General features: G+C 38.0%; 1 protein-coding gene across 2 annotated transcripts in view; it reads right to left on the bottom strand.

The window, feature by feature from the left end:
- Positions 1-18,016, bottom strand: part of rasgef1ba (RasGEF domain family, member 1Ba) — a 73,826-nt gene that overhangs the window by 9,963 nt on the left and 45,847 nt on the right. Inside the window, exons 1-4 of one of the 2 annotated variants that reach the window (XM_052592480.1) lie at positions 7,471-7,719; positions 3,365-3,547; positions 3,130-3,252; positions 2,860-2,997 (exon numbers count right to left, since the gene is read on the bottom strand). In XM_052592480.1, coding sequence (XP_052448440.1) covers positions 2,860-2,997; positions 3,130-3,252; positions 3,365-3,541 — 438 coding nt within the window. In that variant the 5' untranslated portion in view covers positions 3,542-3,547; positions 7,471-7,719. Of the gene's footprint in view, positions 1-2,859; positions 2,998-3,129; positions 3,253-3,364; positions 3,548-7,470; positions 7,720-18,016 lie in introns of those variants that run through there. The other variant, XM_052592479.1, reaches the window with a different exon arrangement.

Below are 18,016 nucleotides of genomic sequence, written 5' to 3'. Positions count from 1 at the left end.
TGCATTTCCAGGGGTATAATTTCTCTTGATTGGTCAGCTATGACGTTGGTTCAGCTTACGTGGTCTAATGTTCCAAGATATGGTCTTGAGTATGTTATATAAACATTTAATGCAGGATTACGAAACAGCAGCACTTCATTCACATCCTTCAAAGGTTTACAAGAGTTCTGCATGCCTCCCATTCCCCCTCGTAACACAAGATGGGGTTGAGTTATCTAATAATAAGAGCCTGACACAGTTCTGGACTTCTGTTGCATAAGAACAGGACAACGACGGTCATGACCTGTTGCTCAACATCAGTCAGACAAGTATCTACATCCTCCGTCTGCTTGAAAATCATTGGCCTACAAGTAGTAGACCTCAAAAACATGCCATGAATTTAAATCAGACTACTTAAGAGAAGCCTTAAGTAATCTTAAAATATGATTTCATTTCTGTCAGGCTTCTGTGCTCATTTCTGATGCATAGAAAATAAAAAGTGGCCCATTAATCTGTTGTGCAGGAAGTCAGTGGCACATAAATCCATCTGGCTCAGAACAACCTGCACTCTAGCATATTGTGCAGATTCAAGAATATTAATGATTTGATGAGAGAAAGAGAAAGAGAAAGAGAAAGAGAAAGAGAAAGAGAAAGAGAGTGTGTGTGTGTACAGGAGGAGACAAGTCCTTGCAGCACTATAAACGATCACGGAGAGAATCTTAATATTCCCTCTCCAAGGTCCACCATATGCTGACACACACATACACACACTGGAAATAAAGATTATTTTTATCAGGAGTTCTTTGTGTTAACTGCTTGACATTTTGAGCAGCAGATCAGACAACTCACTTGTGGAAAACTAAGAAAGCTGCCTGTGTGCTGCCTCCACATTTTGAACCCTGGCACAAGTGAGCAACAGCTATCCACATGACACAACCTCAGAGTACAGGTCACTCTGGCTTGGACACACCACACCCAGGTCATTACATTTGAAAACACACCACATTTAACTCCGATGAGTCTCTGACTGCTGTGAATCCCCCATCAATGCAGAGTCAGTGTTCCACAGTAACAGACACTCATTAACAAAATTAATGTACGAGTACATGCCGTTCACATGGGCGGAGAGAACAGCGACTGAATTACATAATACAGTCAACACACTGAGGGTATGAACGAATGCATTCTTCACTCTATGAGACGCTCTATTCACGCACAGATTTCATTTGTCTCGCCTACATCCGTAAAGATCATAAAGATGTTTTGACTTTTGAATATAGAAAACATTAAGTGGTCACACCGTTAAAAAGAAAATGTGATCATCATCATCATGGCTAACGTGTAAAATGGTATACAATAATAACAAATAAACATTAAAAAAATTAGAATAATAATATATAATTATTTTCCCCCTCAAATGGCACTAAAAATGTCATGTATCACCATCAAAAAAAAAAAAAACTTTTTACATTGAATACATGAGTGTAGTATTTTCTAAAAAGCAAACAAATAAATAAATAAATAAATAATAATAAAAATATGGTTTTGGGTCACATACAACCTGCACTAACCTTGCCTTGTCACTAAAAGGTCAAACATTATCTGAGGCTTATTGACCTTGACACAGTGTAAGATTACACTAAACTGCTTAAGGTTTTCTTTATCTCATCCTTTAATGAGGCTTTTTTTTCATTATATTCAGACAACTGTACCATCTTGACATTGACTTTATATAAAAATTAGTTTTAATTCAGAAATTAAAAACTTGCTTATCATAAGCTATATTCAGGTTATTGGGTGCATAAATAACATTTTCAAATAAAGAGGTCAACTATGTCATTGACCCTTCCTCACTTATAGTTCTCCATGTTTTCTTTGGACTGTAGTCTTATTATCTTATCGCCCCTTTCACTAGATTGAGGAGGCGGTACAAGAAGCACACTTCCTCTATGAGCTTAGCAGGGCCGCAGAAGGTCATCAGTCTCCTGGGTCAGGATAAAGCAGATCAATGGTCACACATGTGTTTACTACACAAGTCACCAGAGGACGAATGCTTGTCTTTTCGAGTTAGTGAAACCTCATTCATTTGGATCTGATGGTGTATCCTATCTAGCGCCCTGCCGTTAGTCATTAGACTAATGCTCAACAACCACGTGAGATGACCAGAGCTAGCTTCAGCAAATCTCTTTATTTCACTGTACATTATCAAAATCAAAAGTTCATGACAGGAGGACTGTTCAGCTGTGGATGAGAGAAAAAAGCCCAAAGGGACGTTTGAGGACAACACTTGATGAGAGCTGCCAACTTTATCCAAATTCCAAACAAAGCTCTGGCCGATAAGATGTCAGAATGATAACTAGATGTAAAAAATAACATCTAATCACATAACAAAACCAGCGTGCCTTTGGTTTCTGTGCCCGGGAAGTTCTGAAAGAACTTGGCATGAATGATGATCTCAAAATGTGGTGAAAAATCCCTTTGATGAAAAAAAATGCTAAGCCAGTAACACGGTAACAAACGATTCAGCGCTACTGGAACTATTTAAATACAGCCTGTGGGAAATCACCAGTGAAGACAAAAGCAGCTTTCTTCTCATTGCTTTAGGACTAAAGAAATCTCAGCCCCCATTGCTCAGGTGTTGACGCTCTTCTTGCCCAATGTGTTACATCCTATGTCTTAACCAGTTGAATGTTAAAGAAGCCGTGCTAAAAGGTTTTATTCTGTCTATGCTAATAGAGGTACTACAGGCATAAGCTAATGTCTTTGCACCTTTCAGGTATTTTAAAGTGGCGTTGCCCTTTAGCTGACATTACCTCAAGAATAAAAAAGTCATTGTTTTCACTGAAATGATCTTCCAACACTTGGAAATGGCAGACTTACTTCATCTCCAGTGCTCAGACGATGTGTTAGTTCCTTCAGGCTCTTCATCATCCTCTCATCCCTGAAGTCATAGGGAAATGTCTCTGTCCACTCGGTCAGCAACTGCAGGATCTTGGGAGCAATTTTCCTGACTCTTGCCTACAGATAAAGTAAACAACATTGTAATTGCACATGATTATCCTTGGTTCTTAAAATGACTTGTTAATGCTAGAGCAACCATGGGGACTGAAGCCACCTTGTATGTCAATCAGTGTAAAGACGCTCCTGTACCTTGTCAGCCTGAGGATCAGTGAGGCGCTGCTGGTCCACACACAGATGGCACACTTTGGACATGAGCTCATATGGATGAATGAAGAGACGGGAACTGAGCAGGAATGTGAAGATGTACGTCCTCTGTAAGTCAATAAAATAAAAAAAAATCCATGTTGGCACATGCATGTGTTTTCAATACTCAAAATCCAATATTGTGAACTGGCTTAATACTTTTGATACTCTATAGACTCACATCGGGATAGTAAGCCACCGTAGGGACCAAGTGTTCAATCAGAGCCTCCAAGGACCCGGACACCAGGTTGTTGTCATGGTAATACAGGCCTTCATAGTCCTCTTCCTTTTCCTTATACAGATTATTGTTGTAGCCATTAGACCCATACATTGCTGGAAAGGGTGGCGTTTGAGGCATTTTGTCCTGTTGAAGAATATAAAGAAACGTCAGTATTAGAGACCCTTACCTAAAAGCAAACATGACAAACTAATCCGTTAATGCTGAGCCTCCATCCTCAACTGAAGATTTTGTTTACCTTTGTGTAAAACACAAGGTCCCCAGTTTCATTATAGGAAGCTGAGTGGAAAATTACTCTTCCTCGGATGGACGACTCATGGGGAAGAATATGTCGCGATTAATCTCAATGTGCAAACACCTTCCTTGATTGAGCCTGTGAGAACTTGACTTTAAATCTCCATTCGCTGTGTATTTCAGACCCACACTAGCTGGCTCTAATCCACCATAATAGCATCTGAACGTACCGCTGGCGGGTTTCACTCACAACCAACAACAAATTAATCTTCATGGTGTTTTACCTCACGTGGATGTACAAAACAGAGGCTCTTTTAACTACGGGTTGATACAAAAAAACACTATGACCTATAAGATCTAGTGCCTCTGAAAAGAGGCATTCTTATTTTCCCCCTCAAAACCAAAACGTGGCCCATTACAGATGAGAGTCCTATGAGTCGGTCAGCATTAGCTAGAGGTGATAAACAACCGAAAGCAGTCTTTCACCCACACAGAGAGCTCTGGCTCACATTGCATCCCTCCCTCCTACTCCTGTATCTTCCAGGCTCTCGTGGAAAGGCAGAAAGTGAGGTTTGCACATGTCAATGCAGCACCTAATCACGTGGAGGGATCCAGCATGCCAGCACAAGGTTCTGTGCCGTTTCAGAGATCAGCTCGTGACTTTAAGTGAGATTCCTGGACACAGCGCATATGGGCCCCTCAATGGAGGCATTCACAGCTATGGCATGGGGCGTCAAGGGACACCCCAAACAATGCACAGCCCCAATGGCCGCCTGCCCATTCAGACCCGCAGGCATTTGGGTGCCAGAGTTGGACAGGAGTGCACAGGAGGGAGGGGGTGTTATATGATGAGGTATAGTCTCAGTCCAAGGCCCCCCACAGAGACCTCCTTCATAACCATAGGCATTAGCATCAAAATGGAGGCCCGAGAGGTCAAGGCAGCAAACACCCCCTGCGCATCTGCTTTACCATGTGTTATACCATCTGAGAACGTCAATGAGATAAAGGAGCGGAAGGCCAAATGATGTCAAGAATGATTTCGCGCTCATCAGCAGAAATTGACTATTTGTCAAGTCCTATATGAATGATGCCTCTGGGAACCACACACAGTTTTATTCTGCAACAGAATTTGCCTTAACGTTCATAAAATTTTATTGTTTTAGACCAAACAGGGTCTCATTTTATGAAGAAAAGCAGGATCCCCCTGCACATCTGCCCATGCAAACCTATTAGTGAAGCCCCCAGGCAACAAATGCAAATCTGCTAAAACAGAAAAAGTCAAAGCCCTTTTAAACTCTCTAGGCGCACCAATTGCTCCTCGACTGAATTCTGACTGTGAGTGAATAAACCAAAGCTGAAGCTGATTAGTAGCAGGGATTCTGGCTGCGTTTACTTTTTGGTTGCAGGTGTCAAGTATGGCCGGCCACATGTCCTCACCCCTGTCCTGCTCAAACAAACACTGAGCACAGCCTTCACCACAGGGGCTGCAAACAAAAAATGCCTTTGCTTTCACATGATTTCCTGCACTGTTTTTTTTTTATCAGAGCTTGTATTTTGGCCATGCAGAATATTTGGCATCCTTGCACAGCTGCATTTTAGATAGTTATGACTATCAGAAAGCTGAAAACATTCAGTCCCACCCACATGTTGACTGTAGTGTTGATTACTGTGGCTCGAGATCAAAACAGCTTCCTCATACATAAAGCAACACTCAGCAAGACAAATAAACAGTCTGATCTTCGGGGTTCCCACACATTTTCACCAATACATTTCCATGATTTTACACTTATTTATCCCTACTGGATAAGGACAAAGTTGATTAAAATATAATAAATATTATATATATACATATATACACAAACATATATATTGTCAATGAAATGTCTTTAAATTGTAATATTGTAAGTAAAATACTGAATAAATAAAAAAATACCTTTTTATATAATTTAAATTTAATTTAAAGTTATATTTCTATTTGAAGAACACATATTCAATAAATAGAAAATTCAATTAAAAAAATTACTTACATTTTTTAAATTTCCATGATATTTACATTATTTTTTAAGATCGGTTAAGTTTGAAATCACAATTTGTAAATTCCTTGATTTTTACAGGTTTTCTGTGACGGCGAGAACCCGGTCTAATGTGGAGGTTAAAACAACAAAACCCTAATGCTCGGGAATGTTTTGAAACTGGATCCACAACAACAGATTGTGTGGTGCTCATTGGCATGTTATTAGGAGCTGTAAAGTTGTGTTGGCAGTCTTGACTTTAAAGGTCACTTCATGCTGAACATAAAAACAACCAAGGATCAAGATTCTAACAAAAGGAAGGACTGATGAGGACTACTGTGATGACAAGAAAAGATTCCCACTCACATTTCTCTTAAAGATCCAAACAAACAAACGTCTGATGTATCCAAGAAACTACTGGGGTATAGAGCATTTACAGACTTTTGTGTAAATTGACAAATTACTATAAAAGGATGTAATGAATATTATGAAATGAGGAAATAAACATGTCTGTTCATGGCGCTGTTACAGACTCCAGTATGGCACAACATTGTCGGCTTTCAATAAATTCAGCAACAGGATCCAATTAAGTCTTGGTCTTTTGGTTTCTGTCAAAATTGGTTACACATTAGCCTTGGGAAGTGAGCAGGTGTGTGTGTGTGTGTGTGTAAGACTGTGGGGGAAGGGAGCTGTAACTTCACTGAAACTACACAAGTGTGTCTGAGTAAATAAAGGGCTTGGCTGGTGATAGATTAGCGGGGCATAGTGTTCTTCCCCAGTAAAAGCACTTCGAGCTGCCTGCATGACTGGTATCACAGAGGCAAAGTCCAGCCAAATCACAGCGACCTGATCCAGACCAGCATTTCAAAACAGAATCAAATGTCTCTTCTATCCACAATCTTGACCAAGCATAACCTTTCTTTTTGATAAAAAAAGAGAAGTACAATATAAGGCTGCTGATAAACTACACAGATCAATCAAGTAGATAAACTAATCTGTTTAAGCCCCCAAAATAGCTTACTTATTTGATAGTGGGGAAGAATGATCATCTAAAATTAACACGGGAATACCAGCAAACAACAACCCTCCAGTTCTCATACCCACCCACAACAAGACCACTACCATATGAGAAATGAAAAATGATTTGCCCACTGCAAACACTCAACACTTCCATAAATCTTCATCCTGCAGTGCAAACCTAGCACACACCATGTACACTATTTGTAAGCCAATTTACTGTACATTTATATTATCCTAAACAATAAAAAAAGACAGACATTTACACAGGACTTTAAGATTTCTCTAATCACAATGTGTTTTACAGACTTGGAACTGCAGTTTTAATATTCCTTCTTATTACCAGCTTTCACTGACTGTGGGAACCTAGTATGGATGTAAGTTAGCTAGTGAAGTAAATGAACATTACAGTCATTCGGTGAAATATTATAATTTAAAGTATACCATAAAAGAAAAAAAATCATTGCATTCATTTCCAAGGCAGAATATTAAATTACATGACGGCTTAGTTGTGTTCTACATTTGTTGTACATAGTATATTGCACTTGTAAGAACTCACACTGAAGACCACCAGCATACAGGTCACATTCTCCCTTGACAAGGTGAATATGACCAGCACGGAATATCTGTTGGCAACACATGTCAGTAAACGATTCTGTCTCGCATGAACGTGTGACTTAGGAACACAGAGCAGGTCGTAAATAAAAAATCTAAATGCATGCAAACCAAGCCGCGTATTGAACGCATCGAGCGCTTCTCTAAACAGTTTGTGTATGTGTTTCTCACCTCGAAAGGGACCGAGACTCCGCTGTAGATCAGCCTTGCAGAAGTTTGGCGACGAATAGCTGCGCAAGATGAACCTCCGGACACGCTTAAAAAATATATTCTCAATATATACGAAACTGATAATTCGTCACGCGGCGTATTCCCAGGTCATACGAATACTGACTGTGACACTCAAGCGCATGATCCTTATAAATATAGCAAGGCAGTACGTGCACCACGAATCCAAGCAAGTGTGCTACTGATCCACTGAGCTCGAGAATAGTAAATGATAGTGGGCGGTGTTTTGGAATGCAGACAGCCAATCAGCGGACAGCACCAGACACCCGCGTGCATGTCAGCGCGCACCCATCAGTCTACGCTTGAAAACGAAAACATATGGGAATTTTACCAAAAGAGAGAGACAACTGAAAGAAGAACTAGACTAAATTCCCGTGTCAGCGAAAATCCCCTTAAAATAATCTTTATGCTTAGCCTACAAGTCCATTATATCCTGAAAGATAGCGGCCTCAATTGTTTTTTTTCCACATTCTGGTAACTTATGTTTATCTGTATAATCTTTTTCTAGGTTAAATTAAATGTGAAACAAACTATATACCCACCCTGTCTCGTTGTAGAATTGATTTTGTGTTTTGTTAGTGTGTTTTTATTTATTTATTCGCGATTATAAATGATTGTCGCCTCTCACCTCTGTTTGTCGTTTAAATTGACAGAACAAATTGATTCACCTGATAAACTTTACCTCACTCCATGATTAACCTAATAATGCTTCTGAACATGTAACTACAGTTTCCACATACCTATAGTTCAAATTGCTATATATGCATATTTCATGTCTATGTATTATTTGTTAAGAAGCATATATGCGTTAAAATATTAAATGTCTTAAGCAGATCAGCGCCTTAAATCATATTTTATATCAAACCAGTCAAATAAAAAGTAAACAGAATAGCACAAATTTGTAAAGCTTTAAAATAAAAGACTGATAATGAATCATGTCTAAAATCTGCATATCAAAAGATTCTTGTGGTGTGAAAATTGGGATGTTTCTTCATGCCTTTGACAACCAGTCTGAATAAAATCTGAATATGGGGAGCATTATGCTTGAAAACAACCATTCGCAGATCTCACATCTTGGCTAACACCTCCACAATGGGCCCACAGTTATGTAACCTCTGTGTATTCAAAGTCAATGCTCATTGTGTAGAGTGTGTGGAGGAGTTCGTAAAGGTGTGGAGGAGTTCGTAAAGATGTGAAGAACTAACAGTTCAGCTCTCTGTAAAAGTTAACACTACCATCAAGAACAAAACAGCAACAAAAATGTCCATTCAAGTCCAGCCGTTCTCCCCATTAAATACACATTTGAGGTTATTCGGCACAGACAGTCTGATCTATATCTTCCCATCTACTCCAGAGGTACTCACACCCGTTTTGTTGTAGATGGGGTATTATGAATGTGAAAAGTTGACACAATGAAGGATTTCTCAAATCAAGATCCTAATCCACATCTATTCTAAGAAAAACCATGTAGTTGATAAAGATGATCAGGCACTGTGATAAGAACAAAAGTATATTAGCTGTAGATAACCTAAGTGCTAATGTACTGCAGAAACTTATGTTAAACCTCCATTACTTGAGGGCAAAGATGTCACAATCAGCTTTGACTTTTGATCTTTGGAGTGACTCAGTTATCATATTGTTTAAAAGCCACTAAATTTCACGAGTGCATTCATTTAATAGATTTATAAAACTCCATATAAGAAATAATATTATGCCAAATTGGGTGTGATTTTGCCCCTAATGAAACTATATATATATATACAGATTCAGTACCTCAGCAAATCAAGCTGACTCTTTCCAGACGTACCTATATCTATTGATTTACATCGTATCAAACTTCAGTCCATAGGTCATTGGGAAGAACCAAACTGGCCACAAATCAGGAATAATGGGTGGCAACCAATCCCAGGCAAAGGGCAAAATTAGGTCAGTACAGTCTCCTGCTTCTTCTACTAATCATCATTCATAGATCATTATTAGTAACTCACATTTTTACGTCAGATGATCACATGCATGGAAAAGTCCAAGCATGGAAACTAATGTGACACAACGCTCAGAATTAGCTTCCAAATGAGGAAGGAACAAGATATGTGTGTGAGAGTTACTTCCTGACATTTAATGTTACACAAAAAAAACCTTTGTAAAATTGTGACTGATTAGTTAAATGAAATCCCACTCTATATCTCATAAACCTAACTCTGTAACAATTTTTTATTATTATTATTTTCTGAATAAATTCAGTTTTATGGTCCGCACTAAACTGACCATCTTAATCTGTTATTTATTATTACTATATCTATACTACAATTTATGTCATAAAAATGTAGCATCACACTCTGAGAATATTTAAGTGATAAGGCTTTACCTATTCCTTAAAGTCCAGCTACTTAACCCCAACACTTTTCCTACCTTTTATAAATCATGCTGAAATAAACATGGTCAATTTTACTCAAAGTCAGTATAGTCTTTTTCGCAAACATACCAGGGAATCCCCAACTGGCAAATAAAGAATGGCTTTAGTTCTTTCCCAGTCTATTTCTCTTAATGGATTCAAGTTTTACTTTACGCTCTGCAAACTGATACAGACCACACAAGTGGATGTCTAACTAAACAAGTCAGTTATAGTCAAATGCAACCTGATGATTAAAACCATTTGAAAATATGACTGGATTTGATATGCCAAGAAATTATGAGTATATGCCAAGAGAGTAATGTCTGAAGCACACATTTTTTTCACAGTTGGCCTAGTTCACCGTTTGCGTGAGCCCGAGGAGAGCGACTTTATGTCTCTGCCTGACAAAACCGCTCACATCCCAGAAACCAAAAAATAGGACATCTCCAACTACGAGATGTGACTTTTGAGAAACTTTGAAAGAAAGAAAGTTCAGTAAATCATCCCCCCAATAAGCTCAACAACAACAGTGAAAAAATTCTGTCACAATGATTTGTGTTTCTTCTGAGGTGACCTCAGCACTGACGGCTTTTCATTAGGATCGCTGCGACAGATAATAACCCACTGAACTAACTCATCCCTGAAGGTCACAAAGATCTCGCCTCTCCCCTCCTCTCCCAATCTACAACAACAGATGCCACATGATACGACATGTCACAGATGGAGCAGAGCAGATCAAAGGACAGGTGTAACAGCGACCAGAGACTTGGCTCATATTCTAAGAGAATCGACAATTACTAAAGGGCAAACACTTGCTTAAAGATATAAAAATGTATTATATATAAAGATATTATATTATATATTGGCAATTAGAGTAAGAATAAATAAGAATTCGTATTAATGTGTTGACTACACCTGGATGATCCAGAGTTGTTGTTTTTTTTATACTTGTTCATGAGTCCCTTGTTCATCCTGAACAGTTCAACTGCCCGTTGTTCTTCAGAAAAGTCCTTCAGGTCCCACAGAGTCTTTGGTTTTCTGCCATCTTTTGTGTATTTGAACCCTTTCCAACAATGATTGTACGATTTTGTGATCCATCTTTTCACACTGAGGACAACTGAGGGACTTATACTTAACTATTACAAAACGTTCAAGCGGTCATTGATATATACATAAACATTGCATGTTTTATACTGTATATAATATACATTTATATATTATTGGATATATATGCATACACACAAGCACAAACAGAACTAGTCTCCACCCAGCAGGTGTGGGAGACTGGCTGCCAGCAAAATGAACAGGAAAGCTGAAAACACTCGATGTTCTCTTGTCTCCTACACTCACTCGAGGGCATAAGAACATGATCTCCCTCCCATATATCTCAGGGGTAAACACAATCACATGATTAGGAATGCTTTAAGTCAGTCAGGGGGCAAAAGACTATCTTCTGTCCATCTGTGACTTTGCTGTGTGATGGAGTGCTGACATATTAATTATCTTTGAAGCAAGAGACGTAAGGCTTCAGTCTAGGGAAAAAACTGCCTACAAAAGAAGATGGCTTGTAAAACTGTGTAAATGACAAGGAAAATAAATAAAATAAAGTTAATCAAAACTCAATGATTGCTTACAATGACTAAACGGACTAAAATCTCCAAAATTAATACAAAAAAAGTCACACTATGAGCATCCCAGAGAAGAGCTTTGGGAGGGGTCCTGAAGCATATGAGTAAGCAGTTGGAAGACACTGCGTGTGTGCATGTGGAGTGACATTAATGTATCGGGGGAAGGTTAGGAAATGGAGGAAACTAGAAGACAACACCCAGACAAACTCCCTGTGACCCACATACCCTCCCTCTCCCTCCACCTTCAGGCTAGAGACGGCTTGAGAGCTGACATTCCATCCCAACCCCCCTCTGTCAAAACAAACAAGAGGACCACCTGAGGAAAAGGAATTGTTTTGTCACATTTTCAAGGGTCTTCTCTTAACCAGCCAGGGGTCCACATCGCTTGCATGCCTTCATATTACACTTCAGATTTGGGTACCCGGCCAAGACATACACGAGAAATCAGTTCATGATATTCTACTAATAACTACTAACTAATACTAATAACTATGTTTTTGTGTATGACACACTATTGCATAGCACGAAGGCATGCCAGAAGTAGTATTTTTTTTGTCCTGCTTATGGGTGTTGTCTTTCATCAGCAAAGGCTACAAAGATTACGCACTTCATAGAAAAGAAATATTATGTAATGGGACAAATGTCACAAACACTATAGTAAGTTGAACTACGTCAATCAGCACGTTAATATGGATATTCAGAATTTGACAAGCATCATGGAAACACTTTAAGCAATATTAACAATAACCAAGAGTAAGCCAATATTCTGGTTTCTATATTTTATGCATTTACGTTTATGCATTGACTATGCAATGACTTACAGTGCATTCAGGCTATACATTATTATTTTTTTAATAAGTATGTGTGTATCCTGGGAATTATACCCACAACCTCTTGCACTACTAACGCACTGAGCCACAGGAACAGGTTTCTGGTAATATAGACATGGCTGATATACTACCATTCAAAAATTTAGTCAGTTCATTAAGGTCTTTTATTTGAAAGGAATTACTTTTATTCAGTCAGAAAACAATCAAAAGTGACAGTAAATACATTAATAAGTTTACAAAAGGTTTCTGTTTCAAATAAATGCTGTTCTCTTGAAGAATCCAGAAATGTTAAACAGCTGTTTGCAGCAATGATAAGAAATGTTTGCTGAGCACCAAATCAGCATAGAATGATTTCTGAAGGATCATGTGACACTGAAGATGGGCATAATGATACTGAAAATTTAGCTTTGACATCACAGAAATCTTAAAATATATTAAAATATATTTAATTTAAAAAATATATTTACTCAACTGTTGAGTGTTTATGTATTGTAAATGCAAATACATTGCAACTCTCCATTCAATCTTACTTTTGTCGTCTATTTGAATATAGTTTTAAAACATTCAACAGTTATTTTAAATAGCATTGGTGAACATGAGAGATTGCCTCCAAAATCATTAAGAACATTGCACTGACCCTAACTTTTTAATAGGTATCAGTGAAAAGTCTAGCTGTTGTAAAGGAAGAAAATCATTAAAAGAAACCACCATTGCTTATGTTTGTAACATTTTGTTAATGCTCTTATGTTGTGCATATAAATACAACATGGCCCATAAAATGACAGAAATTTTGGTTTCATTTCAATCAGAATTTATAATGTGCATGTAACCATGGTCACTGTCACATTATAATGAGGTAGCTCACTTATCAGAACATACATTCCACAGAGCATCGCCGTGAGATTCCACCCACAGATTTCAGACAATGCTATGGTGGCTAAATGTTGTTGTCAGTCAGCAGATGCTCACAACGATGTTCCCAGTAAAGGCTCCACCATCCAACAGCTGAACAGGGCCACTTGTGTGTTTGTACGCTTTCATTAACTCCACCAATGCAGATGACACCTGCTCAGTCAACTGGCTGCATAGCTGCCGTTTCTATTTTTCCAAAGTCGTCTACTGGATAATCTCACATCGCTTAGGAATGGTCAGATACCATGTCACTGCCAGAGAATGAAATAACGAGACAAAACAGTTTACCACACACAAACATATAAAAGATAATCTGTTCAGATTACATAAGAACGGTCCCTTTTCATGGCCTTTGAAGTCCACAGACAAGCACCACAGCTTGTCTCTACTGGGCACTCTGAGAAATGTAGAGGAAAAGAGGGTGCCATAATTCAGACTATTTATGTAACAGCATGTAATGATACACTCAGTTTCTATAGGTTGCGTTTGCCTATTAGAACGGGTCACTAGACAGTCTGCTCTGACCCTGCTCACAGCCTTTGCCATCATGCCACCAGTGTCTGAAACAATGCAAGCGCAGATGGCAGGCACGCCACGCCAAATGCCACACAAAGCAGTGCCAGATGGAGCCGGCCTTGGATTTATCTGTCTGATAAAAGGGTACGGAGAGATTGCACATTTTGGTGATTCAAAAAATAGCCAAATATCTGTGTAGGAACATGCAACCTTTCCATCATGTCTCACTTCTTACTTCCAGACAAATTCTCCCTCTGCTCTGCTAATGTCCAGACCTGAAAACTGGGACAGATTACACAAGATCTCCTGCAAAGGAGGGGAAGTTGTTCTGGATGGACAATGCAACTGTTATGCACTTTGGTACTGTTTTGGATTCTAAGACAGGAGCATGAGGCACTTTTTCCCCTTCCTGTTTAACTTTAACAGGCACCATAGATACGTGTTTTCAATATGGCTATTCTTAAAATAGCCATTGAGACAAAGCGATCAATAAAAACAGTTGTTTGCCATCCTACATTCATGTAGAACGCAAGTCTCAGGTTTTGTGAAATCTCATTAAAAGTTAATTAATCAATACCTTTCTATACACAATATGAAATACGTTTTCATAACAAGATGAGGTGACAGAAAAACAAAAGCTTATTATTGGTTTTCATTCGTATTATAGAGCATAACCGCATGAAATCATAACTTTTTCAATGGAACTGCTAAAGTTACTTTATGATATTGAATCAAGAGCAGTAAAGTGATGAAAACTCTTCCTGAAATCCAACTCTTAGGAAAATACTGAGCACAGTTCAGCAGCTGTGACGTGACCTTATGACCCAAACACTATGAATCACTGCCCCTGTGAATCCATGTGGATGTTATGGTTTTAAAAGTGTTATTACAGTCCTTTCATAACAGAACTGTCCTTATTAGCCATTGAGGGTCCGTGTATTTTTCTGTAAACAGAGTGAAGATCTGCTGATTCCTGCCTGTGTGTCCTCATGCGGTGTGTCCTCGTGCTGTTTTCTGGGTGAGGTGAGGAGTGAAACGGAAGCTGCACAGCCCATCCCAGCCAGAGCTATCAAAACACACACACACACACAACCGTTCATGATCTCTCTGCTTTGTACAATTAAATAAAGTATCGATCGATCTATCGATCTATCTATCTATCTATGCTCTAACAACATACATTCAAGTCTATCAACCACATAGCAATTATAACACAGTTCTGCAAAGGCAAAATACACTAATACTGACAACTGTAGAGTACAGTAAAACACATGCTTATGTCACATTATTACTTAAAATAAAATCAGCTGGACCATTCCACTACACGACCAGGATCTGTATCATATTTATAATCCATATCAGTCATGCAAAGTCCTGTTATTGTATAGAACAAGAATCTAAAAGACAAAGTACCAGTGAGTATGATAACCCAATTTACAGTTAAACAATCTTTACGTAGACTGACTCCACAGGTTCAGATTATACTGAACACTGGTACTGCAGCCAAAAGGATATTGATATTGACTGCATACTTCAGTGAAATGTCTAGAAGAAAGAATAATAGTTTAAAGGAAATTCAAAGCCTTTACCATCATGTCGTGTGGAAGTCACATCAAATATTAATTTGCAATAGGTGAACACCGTATGACAGTGTCATGAATAGCTCATTATTTATGAATGTGGCACTGGATCTATTCTGATGAAACCGTATTCTTAGTCACTGTGTGAACATTTTGAAACGCAGCAATGTTTCATCATAATCTGTCTCATGTACAACTTCAATCGAGTGATTCTCAATGCTGCAATAAGCCATGACGTAATACATGCATAAACAAACTCAAAATGTAGAATCAGGATCAACGCTCACAACAGTGGTGTTCAAGATGTGGTCGGTAGCAGTACTGCAGGGAGTCCCCCAATTACTGTATGAAGTTATGAGTAAAACATGTATAAACTAAATTACAATACACTTCAACCAAAGCTAAAGTTACAGGGGTAAAGATCAGTTTTATTGTACCTCTCACAATGTATTAAGTAAAATAAAATTAAATAAAAAGAACATTGAATATATGTATATGAATCTGAACATGGAAAAAAAATGGCTTTCAAAATTCTCAATCAAAAACAGCGAGTAAATTTCACAAATAATTACACATTTTCAAGTTTAAAGACTGAAATAGTACTTTTTAACATGTATTGTACTCTAATGCAGCCATTTACAGTGACACATTAATAAGTATTTTAACAGATTTCAATAAAAGCATCAATACAAAGTATGCAAATACATTAAAATCAAAGTCAGTGTCAACTTTCTTGTCATTTTTAACACAGTTCCTTCAGGGAACAATATAGACACAATAGCAGACAGACACAAGGTCTAAAAAAAACAACAACAGTAAACCTGGACAACAAACACAGCAAACGGTGTCACAAGGTACACATAATAAAAAACAGAATTGACAAGTAGATAATGTTAATAATATAATATGGTACTACAACACTGTTCTGTCTCCCTTTATTAATAATGGGTCTTAAGGCTTTAAAAATATACATGCATATAATTTTACATGTAACCATATAACGATTACCATTCTGTATCATGCATGACAGCTGTATGTCAGCTTGTTTGCCTGTCAGTTAGGGGCTTTTATCCAAAGCAAAGTAAAGCAATCTGCTTTTAAGCACAGTTCCCCATGAAAACTGGGCTCCTTGCTGAAAGCACAATGTTGACTGAAAGCTTTCAAAGCCCACCTCTGCCTGGGACGCAAACCCCTACTTTTGTGCTGTCAGTCAAGACTCTTTCACTTGTGCACCTGCTCATGTTCACTTTCTTCTCAGCATGGATGTCTGTACAACATCAATGGCTTGCTGATATGTCTATCTATAATAAAAACTGTAAGAAGGAAGGAAAGCATGTATTTCACAGCTGTTGAAGTCATTACAAGATGCACTGACACATCAGTCAGCACTGTTTATTGCTCAGCTCTTTCTGGATAAATATACTTTTTTGCCATTAGAGTGCACTTTGAACATGCAGAGGGTGAGTAAAATATAATGGCGGGTGACGGTGGTGACAGCTGCTTGCGGAGGGTACAAATGGACCGTGACACGTTCATGAGCATCAGGAGATCATATGCATGGTGATTTCTTTCAGGAATGTCACTGTTCATCATTTCTATATAGAGAACAAAATAAAATATTTAGAAGAGACTTCCCGGATCACATCTATAATGCAAATATTAATTCTCTCTATGCTGACCAGTGTGCCTATCCAGTAGGTGATTTTTTCACTTCACATGAATGTGACACCATAATAGATTCATAACGCTAGAAAATCACAGGATAGATTTCAAATATTTACAGTAATTCCCTGTAATGCTACTTCAATTTCCATCCAGGAATGAACTCCTTTAAAAGCATTTATATAACATAGTATGCATGATATTTTTATGAAATATACTGGGAACCTCATGCTAATCATGTGTTAATTCTTTCTAAAGGAAACATTGTAAAAAGGCCCTAAACTTCCTAGTTCTTTCATGCAAAGGAAACTCTCTGTTGTACATGATCAGTCACGATAGTGCTTTTGCAACTCCTCAGTAAATAAGTAAATAAACTGCTCCTCAGGAAATCAATAGTTAAAAAAAATATATATATATTTTATGATTTACAAAAAGCACCGGAATAGTTATCATGCTTTAGTGATGTTGCAGAATCATCAGCTAGAACATCATGACTTTCTGAAGAGCTTTTATGTTCCAAGATGGGATCAGAACTTTTTCAATGCCAGGCAACTGGATGCTTGATATTTGTCTGATGATTACACTGACTTCTCCTTCTGTCTATTTGACTGTGTTTTGGACCAAACTGTTGTTTTATTAACAGTTTCCAGTGGTTACCACACTCTGTATTCAACCACTTCCTGTTGGGTAACGTTTCTATGACAGTTGTTTACTGAGCAACATTCAGACACTGTTTTATGTTCTCACCCATAATACAACATGCAACAATATGAACCAATAAACTGATCTGAGATCAGTCTTAAAGAAAGACATAAGTTCTGCTGATTAATGAGAAAATCTGAAGAGGCAAGGGTTTAAATGACACTTTGCCATGGCTCATATGGGAGGACTCTTACATAAGTGTATTTTGCTTTTATAGAAAAAAAACCCACTTGCTTACATAACTAATATTATTCAAAACAAATAACA

The sequence above is a fragment of the Carassius gibelio genome, chromosome A5 (genome assembly GCF_023724105.1).
Source record: "Carassius gibelio isolate Cgi1373 ecotype wild population from Czech Republic chromosome A5, carGib1.2-hapl.c, whole genome shotgun sequence".
Lineage (NCBI taxonomy): Eukaryota > Metazoa > Chordata > Actinopteri > Cypriniformes > Cyprinidae > Carassius > Carassius gibelio.
The sequence above is the reverse complement of the archived record's forward strand: the minus strand, read 5'-3'. Positions and strand labels throughout refer to the sequence as shown.